The sequence below is a fragment of the Buceros rhinoceros genome, unplaced genomic scaffold (assembly GCF_000710305.1).
Source record: "Buceros rhinoceros silvestris isolate BGI_N320 unplaced genomic scaffold, ASM71030v1 scaffold8788, whole genome shotgun sequence".
Taxonomy (NCBI): domain Eukaryota; kingdom Metazoa; phylum Chordata; class Aves; order Bucerotiformes; family Bucerotidae; genus Buceros; species Buceros rhinoceros.
In genome coordinates, this window is record NW_010428600.1 from 63,809 (window position 1) to 76,285 (window position 12,477).

Sequence of the window (12,477 nt, forward strand, 5' to 3'; positions counted from 1 at the left end):
TCGCTCCTGCTGCTCTGTGTTAGTGTTCTGTTTGCACAAGCTTTACCACCCAATGGAACCGAATTGCCAAAACCAACAACAACAACAAGTAAGGACATCCCTGAGTTTGCGGGGATGGGAGTGGGTGTGGAAAGGGACTTCTGCTGCGGTGCTCCTGCTGACATAGTCCGGGATATTTTTCAGGACTTTGACCCCACTAGTGTGCTTCTAGTTTTGCCAGATGACCTCTGCATTTGATCTCTGTGGCTGGTGGTGTGCACTTTGCTTTCTCCTTCTCATATGGGAAATGCACAGGATAGCTTTGGGAGAGGTGGAGAAGCTTGGGATGTCTCCTCCTGCCTGGGCTGCAAGCTCTCCACACCCCAGGAGCTGTCACTGTGGATCTCCAATGTGACAGGACCTGGACACAGATCATGTGAAGTAAAGAACTTATCAATTAGACTGCAGGACAAACATAAACGTCAGGAGGATCTACGGGTCTTTATATGCATTCTCTGTCTTGACAAGCTCAGGCAAGACTTGGAGATGGATACTAGTTCAGGTGTCCTCCATAAGGTTAGTTCAGGTGAAAAACAGAAAAGCCTTTCTCAGAGATCTGAGAGCAATCTTTTACTCATTCCACCTCAGCACGTTTTATTCATCCTCATTTCTAATTTTGGAATTTCTTCTTCTTGCTTCGAGCCCTCCTACAACTATGTCCTAACACCTTAGAGGCCTGAAGAGGGGGTTGTCGAAGTCAGAGAGGGGTTTGTTGAGGTTTTTAATTTAAGATACTGATTCTACTATTATGTTCTGTAGTGGGATCAAACATTTTTACTTACATATTGTCCTTCATGGTCCCAGCTGGCTGTCTTTGAATTCCCTGTGCTGGTGAGCGGTGGTTCTCAGGCAGTGGTTCGCCGTTGAGGCGGTGGCACGCGTGACGCCGTGCTGATGTCAGAGGGGGATTTCTGAAGGTATAGCTGCTCTGGGGACTTGTTTGAAGGGAAATAAAGCTGATGATGTTCCATATAAGCAGTGTGGTGCAATTTGTTAAGTTTTCAGGTGGCTGTTGTTGACACCCAAGTCTTTATGGGAGGGTTTTCTTATGGATGGGTTGTTTGTTTGTTTTTTTTGTTTTTAACCTGCCTGGGAACTTGACACAGGAGAGCCAAACGAGAACCAAATGCCGAGCTGATGGCCACTTTGTTTTGATCCATAGTAGTAGCAATTTAGGTGTTAATCGTTTGCTTTCACCAAAATCTGAGGCTGGAGAACAGTGGAGGTGCAGCTGAGCACTGCTCTGCCGGGACATTAGCAGAGCTCCGAGGGGAAATGGAGGCTTAGGGGGTAGCCAGGAGCTCTACCATTAGTAATGATAATCTTGGGGTTGTTTTGCTCAGGGCTTTCAAAATAAATAAGTTGCTAATATAAATAAAAATTTGGCTAAGGATAAAAAAAGGCTAATAAATGGCTCTGCTGAGCTATTGTCAAGTGGTTGTTTCTTGTCTGGCACCTGGAGCAGTAGATGAACAAGTCACTAATATTGGTCTGAATGTGTAAGAAGATGGGAATCAGGAAAGGGAAATAACTTGTTAGTCGTGGCATGTCTCAGAATGTTAATAAAATTAGTGGAAAGGGAGTTTCTCCATAGGTGCTGTTTGTCTTCAGAGCTTAATTCAGATTTGTGTGGCATTTAAGTATGGTAATATGGATAAGAGTAATCTTACCACCTGTTTTTTCATTAAATCTTCATTTCAGTGATATGATGCAGGAATTGTTAGTATGACTAAACTGTTTTTTCCTGAACAGCAAAGCCTTCATGACTTTACAGCGAGAGGCAAAGAAGAGATTTGTCTGATAGACAAGTATGTGCACACTGAAAATACACTTCTGGATCGACAGCTCCAAGATAACGGGATTATCTAACACATCTGATAGCCATCGAACTAATACAGTATTCTTTAATACAAAAATAAAGGGGTTTTTTTGATTGAAGTCTCAAGAAAACTATTTAAAAGACTATAGAAAGAACTGAAGGATGCTAAAAAAAAATCCAGCTTTCCTTTCGAGCGCTGATTTGATGAATGTTCCAAAAAGATAAAATGCTGTTGATTCCGAAAGGAATAGTTACAATTTATTGCATGTCATTATTTTAGCTGACGTTTGTTGAATTAAAACGGCGGCTTTATTCTAAGCGTGGATGCCTTGTCTGCAAGGCTCAGTTTTTCAGCACTAGCATCATTTTGCTTCCTACAAGAGCACCGTGAAATTGCTGCCATGACATTTCCCTTCCAGAAAACCAGAATGTTCTGGGGTTTAGTGCGCTGCCATTTACTGGAGAAATTGCACTGCTGTTTACACCGTATTAAATAAATAGAAAACGGTATTTATTTGTTTGGATTTGCATAAACAAATGTATATGTTTATCTGTAAATGTATGTTTATAGATGAAACTTGATGCTGTCAATTGTGCGTGACAGACTGTTTATACATGACACTGCCCATATCACTCAGATAATTCCTGGCTACTCAAACATTAATTACTCATCCAGTATTAATCAGAGCCCGGATTTTTTTACTTCCTCTTGTATTTTTACTCGTTTGGTCTTTGAAATGTGAAAGCAGCCTGGGAGCTGCAGTAAAGCAAAGCTTTCAGGTCCTTTCCAAATATTTAAATGTCTTTAGCATTTACTCCCTGACTATTTCATGGGTTTCCTGCCTATCTTGACTATTTCTTTCCACTGCTGATGTATTAATGTGCAGAGGTAATGAATTTCTCAGGTGAATGGGGGCTTGAAAGGCAGCAAATGGTGCAGATTTCAGTGCCCTATTTATTGTGGGTTTCAACTTTTCAAGAAGTTAGTGGGTGTCTTTGAAGGTAACTGAAGCCATGTATAGAAATTGCGAAGCCTTGCTGTACGATAGCCAGGAGTGGGACCAGAGATGGGACTTTCATGCTAGACTCATACTGCTGCTTTCACGTAGAAAATGAGGCATCATCAGAAAATGGAGTTGAGAGGAAGAAGGCTCATTTTACTGGGCATTTAAAAGCCACAGGAGTGCTCTGCTGGTAGGTGATGAACTTCAAGAATTAGTTTGGAGAGCAGAACTTCAGAAATAGGTGGGTTTGGATTGAGGACTAGATGACCTTGAAAGGTCTAGCCCAAAACATGCTGTGATTCTGTTCCTGTGGTGGCAGGCGGGCTGTGTTCGCCTCGGCTCTGTGACATTCGGCTCTGGGGTGGCAAACGCTGGCGTGGTTCTTGCTGCCTTGTGTACTGCAGGCTGTGGACACTGATTTCTCTTCCCTACCTGTCTTTTTCCTTCGCCCTTCCTTTGTTTTTTTTAGTGGGGGTTTGTTTCTCTGTGTACCCAACACACCTCCTGGTTATCAGCTGCGTATCTGCTGCCTCTCCGCAGTCAAGGCATGGTGAAGCACAGCGCTTCTCTGCAGGGTTGGGGTTGTCTCCTCCAGAAATAGCATGAGAGGGATTTGTCTGGACCATGATATCCCTGTTGGCAAGGGCGGAGTTCAGTCATTGCAGCACGAGTTCAGCTGGACCTCAAGGAGATGGGATGGCTAGATGAGAACTGAGGAAGCAGGAGACTTCCTTTGGGTTAACATGTAGGTTTTCAGTGCCTTGAAAGGACACACTGATGTGCAAGAGCCTTAATTATGATAAATCAGTCCTTGTTAAAGCTGAACAGAAAAATTCAGCGCTTGCAGAAGCTTTTACAACAACAACAACAAAAAATAAGTACTCTACTACTCACTCAATCCAGACACTTCAAAAATGCCTATGCCCGTGAAAGGTTCTAAGGACTACCTAAAATATGTCACCTAAGTGGGTCTTCACCTTAGCATCAGTCCAGATGATGGCATGAGGACACCACACACGCTTCTGTATGGTGAGCAGCATCCCAGTCCCCTCAGCAAGGTGGTAACATGGAAGGGTTTCTGTCTTGTGGCCCTGTGTGCTTTTGGTGAGCTCTGCTGCTCCTTGCAGTTCCTGGTGAATTTTCAGAGAGCTACCTGCTCTCATGTGAAAGCATGTGAAGAGCATTTGAAGGCTGTGGTAAACAGTGAAGGTGCTTCGTTGCCCTTTGGACCATGGTGACGGAGTAATATGGAAGATGCTCAAGGCTCTCATGCGTGGTGGATCATCCGGTCTGAGGTATCTCCTGAATTAACATGTGAGACATTGCGTGGCCCCCAGGCAAGGTGGCCACAGAAGCTGTGGTGAGCTGGGCTGAGCTCTTGTGCAGGGACACGTCTTTTAAGAGCTCCTCTATGCTACACGTGGGGGATGCGTCACTCTGGTAGAAGATGTGTGTAAGTACCAACGTTGTGGTAAGCTGGGAAGCACTGGGGTTTGTGCCAGCAGGTGACAAAACACCTCTCTTAAAATCTGGCCACAGTTATACTCATCGTGTATTTTATAGTGTGGCACTATTTCGGGCTGTGTGCGCTGTGTTTGCCACGTGATGGATAAGGTCAAGATGTTGTGACAGCTGCTCTCCACGTGAAATAAATGTCAGAGGAGGTCCATGCTTTGGGATGGATGTCTGAAACAAGAGTTCTCACCCACAGCAGAGGCACGTGTCACTGCCTCAAAGCCTCTGTGGTCAGATCTGACCAAGCGCTGTATAAAGGACATTTGTGTGGCTGATGAAGAGACAGTGACGATGAAGGATGTACCCTGAAAACACCCCACTTGAAATCTAACCCAGATAATGGGTGAGAGCAGTTTAGCTTTAGTTGTGGAGAGTTGGAGGGTTCAGTTCTCCAGGTCTGGAAAGGCAGTTCCGACCTGTGAATAAATAGAGCCTGTTGTGGCATTTCTCCTGTGCTCAGAGAAACAGTATTTTGGCTGTTCTTTGTCAAGCCTCAGAATAATTTCAGGTACCTGACTTGCGATCTAGGGCAGCCACGCACCTTGCCTTGTTAGCTTGCTTTCATGGAGGCAGAAAAAAGTGTTTTGCATGTTTTTTCATGGCCATTTTACCATTCAGGTGCTACTGGTGATCCAGGGATGAAGTAAATCCAAGTTTGGGAGAGTGTGTGGAAGGAGGATCGTGGAGCAGTTACTGGTGTGCGTGTGCTGCTGTTAGTTCCCTTTTTTCTCGTGGGTGGCTTTGGTTTTGACTCATACGGAAAGCAGGAACATCATAACCCCGAAGGAAACGCTGATACATTTCCAGAAAGAGCCGTTCCGATGGCTGGGCCAGCAGCACAGGGAATGAAGATGGGAAGAACCCATGAGTCAGCCACAGTGGGTGGCAGGGGAAGCACGAGGGGTTGCCACCATCCTCCTGGTGGTAACCCTCCTCTCTTTCCAAGAAAGTCACTATTTCATGGTACTGCTAAAAAAAAAAATACCCTTGAGGTGATCTTTTGTGGGTGGCTGCGAACAGAAAGCCCTGGGAGTTTGGACCACAGCTTGCTCTGTGTTGGAGCAGCGGAAAATTTTCCCTGGCAGTGGCTGTAGTAGGGACCTGCTGTAGAGGACATCTGCCTCTTCTGCGTGCACTTACTCGTATGTTTCAGCTGGCAATTTTTGAAGCAGCACTGATTAAAAAGGTATTTCAGATCTGTGGAGCAGTCTCCCCTGAAAATCCCACTTAATGTGTAGTCAGTTGTGTTGGCCAAGACAGTTGTGTTGGCCAAAGATCTTTCAGCCTCTGAGTTGACAGTGGCCTGGGCCTGGCTGTAACTTTCTCTTACAACTTTTGAACTACATTTACAGAATTACTGCAGAGTTAGAGAAAAGACAGGTAGCAAACAAAACTGTTTAAAACCGCGCTGTGCCGTACACACGGCTCGGCCGAGGTGAAGCCATTGGTGGGCCACTGCAAAGCTGTGAAAACGTGTGCCTGTGTACAAGGAAGAAAGAACTGTTTGTGGTTTCTGACCTAATTTCCTTGTCAAATGGTAGGAGGAGAGGTGAGATCTTGCTCTTGCCTCGGTCACTGCAGGACTGTTCTGTCCTTAGCTAAAGAAAAGTCAACAACAGCTGGCAGGAGGTGGAACTTCTCTTCTCCTGGGTTGGAATTGAGGCTTTCTTGTTGTCTGGGAATCAGACAAATCCAAAGGCTCCCCACAAACATGGTGTGAGGTCCATCAGCTCTGAAAGGAAGAGACCAGCTGATTTTTGTACTGTGAAATGAGCTGCAGGAACTTTTAATTCCCTCATGACTCACACTTGTGGTTTTTTACCCCCTTGTGTCATGGGTTGTGACATGGAGCCGGTGATGAGAACTAACACAAAGCCCCTAAATCCTGGAGGATTCTGAGACACTGAGTCAAAAGTGGGCTAAAGCGGCTCTTTTTTCCATGTGAGGACCAAAAATAGCTATTTTTGTTGTTTGTCTGTCAGACCTTGTTTCTATACAGTGCGGAATCACTGAACACCACACAGAAACGGTTAAGCTCTTTCTGGTGGTGCAGGTTCATCCAGACACTCCTTCCAAGAGCAGTTTTCTGAAACCCTGTCAAGCGATGGCTTCTGATTACGATGTTGTCGTGCCTGTCACTTTTATCTTCATATACCTCTTAAATGTCAAGTTTCATGCATTTTATTGCCTTCCCTTTCTTTGTTCTATTATGCTGACTTGAGATACCTTCTCTCCTTGTATGCCCTCAGTGCAGCTACACCTCTAAAGAAATTTTTTTTTTTGTGCCCTAATACCCTGTTTAAGCATCCAGAGGTGCCTTTGCTGCAAGTAAGTGAAAAGAAAAGAGTTTGGGGAAACCGAATGCAAGAGGCGTTGGGAGAATCACTGCTGCACCTCTCAAAGGCCACTGTAGGAACGGTGAAGGACTCGTTAGAAGTGTCTAAATGTAGTTTGAAAAGAAAGAAACCACCCCAGCAGCAACAAAAATAGCCTTAATTTTGGGAGGGTGTGTGCTGGTGAGGTTTCTAAGCAGTGCGGATGAAGCAGGCTGAGGAAGGCTGGTGTAAAGATGGGGAAACCGGCGGGTCTGAACCCCCAGGGAACCATCCTGGTAGATGTCCTCAGCATGAGCTGCTGCCTCAGGTGGTCCTTTGGCTCTAACCAAGGAAGCATTGACCGTTTTCTGTATCCTATGGCATGGGCCATAAATTCCAAGTGTAGAATAAAATATGTACTTATATAAGCCACAGAAGATGCTGCAGTTTGCGCCGTCCCCTTCTGTCTTCCTCCTCCATCGTGCTCAGCACGTGCTTGCAGCCAGCAGTGGTGTTTTGGACTGTGAAACGAGATGTGTTTAAAACACACACCGAATCTCTGAAGTCAGTGAAGTCGTTATGAAGGGTGGCATTTTGGGTGATTTCTGTCTGGCTGAGAAACCGCTGATGCAGCAAACCTTTTGAATGGGCTTCAAATTCCGTGTACTGCCTGGTACCCCTTGAACTTACTCTATAAGTACCTTCTTTGCTTAACCAGACATTAAAAAAAAAAAAATATCCTTGAAGTTCTCTCAGTGGGTAGGTTGGTGTTACTTTTGAAAGGGGAAGAAAAAAGTAGAGGTGGAACGTTCAGCTTTGTGTATATTCAGTATTTTGTGATGCTTTTAGTAAGTCCAAGCAGATGATTGCGTAGAAGCACGGATGTTTGATACACCGAGCGCAGCCTCTGTGCCAGTTGAGGCAGTCTGTGCCTCTAAGGTCTCACAATCGCTGTGTTCACTCCACAGACTCTACAGAGGAGAACAATTTACACAAGGACCTGCTGACTTCGATGCTGATTCTGCTGCTGGTCTTCATCATTTTCATTCTGTTGGCTGGCTATTTTTTCAGGTAGGTCTGTGTGGAGCTCTGCGTGCAGAACTAGCGCAGGCGTGTTTCGATATGATCTAACAAGGAAATGAAACGCGTACTTCATGGTGAGGCGGGAGCCTCTGTCACAGCGGAGAGGAGGGTGCCGCGGTGGCGGTGGTGGCTCTCGCTCTGAAGATGAACAGAAAGAGTTTCTCCAGAATTACATGGTTTGTAAAAACTGGTTTGGGCAGAAAATGCTTGTCACTTTTCAGCGTAGTTACTCAGATTATCGTGGTGCGTGTGTTTCAGGTTCAGAAGACATCGGAAAGCTGTGGTGAACTCCGGGGACAAAAAGATGCCAAATGGGATCTTAGAAGAACAAGGTACGGCGGGATTTGCTTTCCTTCTCCGTGTGAATTGTGTGTGCGCACACGCGTGTTCACTAATGAAGAATGCAGTTATTCCATTATGTTTGCTTTTTATTTATAAGTTACAGGGTTGTTTTTAAAGAGAAAATAGTTTAAAAAACCAGAGATCTCTATTTAAGTACATGCTTATATAATCCTAACTTTCGGTTCTTGGTTTTCAATGATTTTCACTTTAAGCTGTGATACGGCAGATGTTTCTTGTGCTCTTTGTACACGTTTTTAGGATGCCAGCTCAGATCCAGGTTTCTGGCACTGTGAGCCTTGTATTTAGAGAAAGAATCACAGTTTTTCTTCTTAAAAGGGGGAGAAAAAAGAGGTCCTTAACTCTTTGGGAAATTACCGTCTTGTTCCTGAACATAAAGAGAAACAAGCAAGGGGATGAGATGGGGCAGTATTGTAACCCAGCAGCACTGAACTAAAACACCCTCAGGAGCTGAAAATGTTTTCTGCTGGCTTCCTCAGCGTGCTGGGTTTATTTCTGTTAGCGGGGAGCCCTTCGGGTGGATGGCTCTGGGGGGGGCTCAGTTCAATCCTAGCTCTTTGTTTCTTGCTTATAAATTATTTTACCCATAACAAAGAGGAGAAACTTGATGATAAAAAGGATCTTTGTGCCGGTTCCACATGGCTGCGCGTGAGGCTGAGGAGCAGGTTAACAAGCACGGTGGCAGTCATGGAGAAAGTCAATCCTCTAAATATACCCCTCAGCTTCCTGTTTGGTCGGGGCTTATGCACACAGCGAGCGCGGTTTGGAGATCCCCGTGGTGGCCCGGCGCCTGGTACTGCCCTTGGGCGACGGACGGGTAGTGCAGCCACCCGGGAGTTGTAGTTTGCAAGTGGAAATCACCCCGTCATTATCGGCGAGCAGGGAAGTGCTCTGCCCTTGGTTATGAATAAAACTTGCCTTCACCAAACAGTGCCCTTCATCCCACTGCTTCTTCCAGCCCACCCCATGGGATGCTCATTTGAATGCCCAGCTGTGCTCCTGAGGAGCTGTGAAGGTGTCCTGGGGCTTCCTTTCCCCGTGGGAGCCCAGGTCTAGGTGGCAGGCAGCGCCCGCAGCAATCCCCATACTAAAGCCGTGCTGCCGCAGAGCTGTTGTGGGCTGGAGCTGGGCTGGTGATCTGGGGCAGCCAGTTAGCAGCTCATCTCAGTGCAGGTTCTGGTGTCTACCAAATTAAAGTTTTTTGGGTTTGGGGGGTTTTGTTCTCCCTTTAAAAGTGAAATAATTGAGTGTATCTCTTCAGTGAGAGGTACTAAAGGTGTCCCTGCCCTGCGGCAGAGCAGCTCTGGGTTGGTATAGCCTTCATCAGCAGAAGGAACCTTCTCCTCTCCCAAATAAAACTTGGTCCCGTTTTAATCCAGTCTAAGAGAAATCGTTTTACCAGTAGTGGTTTTACTTGAATTTACTACGTTTTCAAAGCAGCTATTTGGCCTGTAGTTTTGGGTTTTTTATTTCATTTCAATCAGCTTTATCACCGATTGCAGTCTCGTGCAAGAATTGTGTTATGGCGTCTTCCAGCGTAAAAATTAATTTGTGGTTAGAAATAGCTTGTTACGTGTTGCTCCGGACGTGCCTTTAACATGTCCTTCCCTTGAACTGATAGAACAACAACGGGTCATGCTGCTCAGCAGGTCTCCCTCGGGCCCAAAGAAGTATTTCCCTATTCCAGTGGAAAGCCTTGAAGAGGAAATACGGATGCGATCCGCAGATGAAGGGAAGCTCTTCCGGGAGGAGTTTAATGTAAGTTCTCGCGTGCGGAACCAACGACTGCAAAGTGGGGGCAAACCAAACCCCCTGCAAATATTAACGGTTCTTTTCAAAGTGTTTGGTGCATGATGGTGGAGCTTCCGTGTTTGTTGTGCGGGTGCTGTTTGTCCATGTCTGTCACGTGTGGCAACCTTTTATCTGGACAAAACCTGCAGAGGTAACTGCGTACGACACGGTGGTGCCACAGCTGTAATACACAAACCATTTGACGCTTGCTAACATTTAACGAAGGTCTGTAGTGTTTGCCTGAGGGCTGGAAGAGAGGAAAATTGAGTACAAATCTCCTCAGCGTTGAGTTTGAGTGTCTCACCTCTGTGGAAGTACTTCGAGGAGAAGACATGGTGTGTGTGGCCTTTGAATTGCCCTAGTGAGGTTGGACTTTTTTTTAATTTGACCTTTTGCTCTTTGCCATCCCGTTGCTTCCCTATTTGCAGCACCCCGTGTCCTCACAGATGCCTGTCTCTGAAGTATCGCCACACTCGGGGTTTTTCTTTAGACCACGGCCTTGGTCTGAAAGGAGATTTTATTTTCTACCCATGAGCCGAGCTTTGGTGATGTGCGGTCGCGTGGATGAGTCTCAACCAGAGTCTGTGGTGAGCTGCTGCAGAGCTGGTTTCTATGGAGAAAGCCGGCGCGCTGCATCTGCTCTCGCGTCTGTGTTTGGGGGCCTTTTCCATACTTTTATTATTTCTTTTCACTTCCCTTGGCGGCAGAAGCGAGTCGCACAGAGCAGTAGCGTAAATGTCACACACCGAGTTGTCAAAGCCGATGCACGCGTTGATTAGACAGTCTGTTAAGTTACCTTCTTAATTGGTGGCATATTTATATCTGCAATTTGTTTGATGATGTATTTAAAGCACATAATTTCTTCGCCTTAGCGGTGGGGGGGAGCGCTGTGGAGATATGTATCAGAGTCAACAAAACGAATGCGAAAACTAATTTGACAAGATGTACGCTGGTGAATTTTGACCCTCCTGATTAATTCATTCTGCAGTTAGGAGCGAAACAAACCATCTACTTTTATTTTTAAAACCTGCTTTGCTTGGATCATTTGCTGCACCACGCTGCGAGCCTGTGAGTTTCCGTCTGCGCACGAGCGCCAAGTCTGAAAACTGGGGTCCGGTCCCCGTAAATGAGCAGCCTGAGCCGTGATGGGAGGTGACGGAACATAAAGTCTGCTTGATGCTTTATGTGGGGTTGTTTTTTATCACGCTCTATCTTCTGTAGCTGCTTGTCATGATGTATGAGCTGTTTGCTCAAGCCTGAGAGGGGAAGGAAGGGCGAAAGGCAGTTGAAATGTGGAGTGATTGATGTCGTAAGCCAGGAAAGCGGACAACAGAAGTCTGTTACTGTGGTGCTGGAAGAAAGAGGGGCTGAGAAATCCAGACCCTGTAGCACAGACATCTCTGTGATGACCTGTCCTTCGGAGCACGTGGAAGCCTTGAAGCCAGCTCCATCCTCCTGCCAGCTGAGGTTGCACCTGTATCTGACCCTCGAAGCTGCAGCTGCCAAATCCTGCTGGTTTTGGATGGGTTCAGAGCTGTCCGCTTTGTCCAAGCCATTGGGTGGGAGCTGCTGAGCCGTGGTGGACTGCAGCCCTGGGCTGATGGGGATCTCCGCCTGCTCCGGTGTTCGCTTCACACAGCCCGAGCCGATGTGTCGGGGGGTCAGGTGTCTCTGGGAACACAAACACAGGGTCTCCATCGTGATTTTCAGGAAGGTTTAGTCCCAAAGTGGTGAGTCCTGTGAGCCAGCAGTGGCCAGGCACGTGCACCGGCCAAAGACATCAGGTCCCAAGTGCTTTTTCTGGTGAAAGGACAACAAAGCAAATGCTGATAGGTGAAGACACGCAGCGTGTAGAAAGGATTTTTGAGGACGGTTCCCTTAGAGACAGGTGGCTTACAGTGCTCTTCAATATTTTTGGTTTTGTCCTTAAAGCCTAAATTGTTAGGAGGTACCTTGCACTTGTTGCACTTGTACACTAAGCAACTTAGCAGGGGCTCCTTCTACCTGCGGTTGCTTAATTTTTTTTATTATTTGATTTATTTGTCAACATAAAACACTAGGAAGAGCTTCTAAAAACAGAAGAAAGAAAACCCACCCGTATTCCTGTCTGTGTGGGCCCTTATCTCTGTTTATCGTCCATCACACAACACGGCCTGGATGTTTGAAGTTTGTGGTGGCTGGTTTATTGCCTTGATTTTCAGATCAGTGTCTGAAAACCCTTCCTCTAAGAATATGCTTTTGAAATTTTAATTTTCACTTGATTAACATGTTCCAGTGGGGGGAAAAAAAAAAAAAGAGGAGAAAATGTGCCAATGCTGGGGTAGATCGAGCCCCTCAGAAGCTTCAGGGGGTTTTAGGACTCCTGGGAAGTGGAGGCAGATAAGACTGTGGTGGCGGCAGATGACCCAGTGCCACCAAGACTCATCGGCTCCTCGTGATTCGCGGGGTGATGGAGAGGACGTGGTGAAGCGCATCGCTGGTGAATCACATCCTCCCCCCTGAAGACGGGTGGGAGCAGGGGAAGGGGCTGTGTCCTTGTGCCGGAGTTCAG

The 12,477-nt window shown here is 46.3% G+C and overlaps 1 protein-coding gene across 1 annotated transcript in view; it reads left to right on the forward strand.

Annotated features, from left to right (window-relative positions):
• Positions 1-3: 3 nt before the first annotated feature.
• Positions 4-12,477, forward strand: part of PTPRE (protein tyrosine phosphatase, receptor type, E) — a gene marked incomplete at both ends in the record, with an annotated part of 25,017 nt that continues 12,543 nt past the window's right edge. Inside the window, 4 exons of the mRNA XM_010142341.1 lie at positions 4-88; positions 7,661-7,763; positions 8,034-8,107; positions 9,757-9,893. Of these exons, the coding sequence (XP_010140643.1) occupies positions 4-88; positions 7,661-7,763; positions 8,034-8,107; positions 9,757-9,893 (399 nt within the window). The remainder of the gene's footprint in view (positions 89-7,660; positions 7,764-8,033; positions 8,108-9,756; positions 9,894-12,477) is intronic.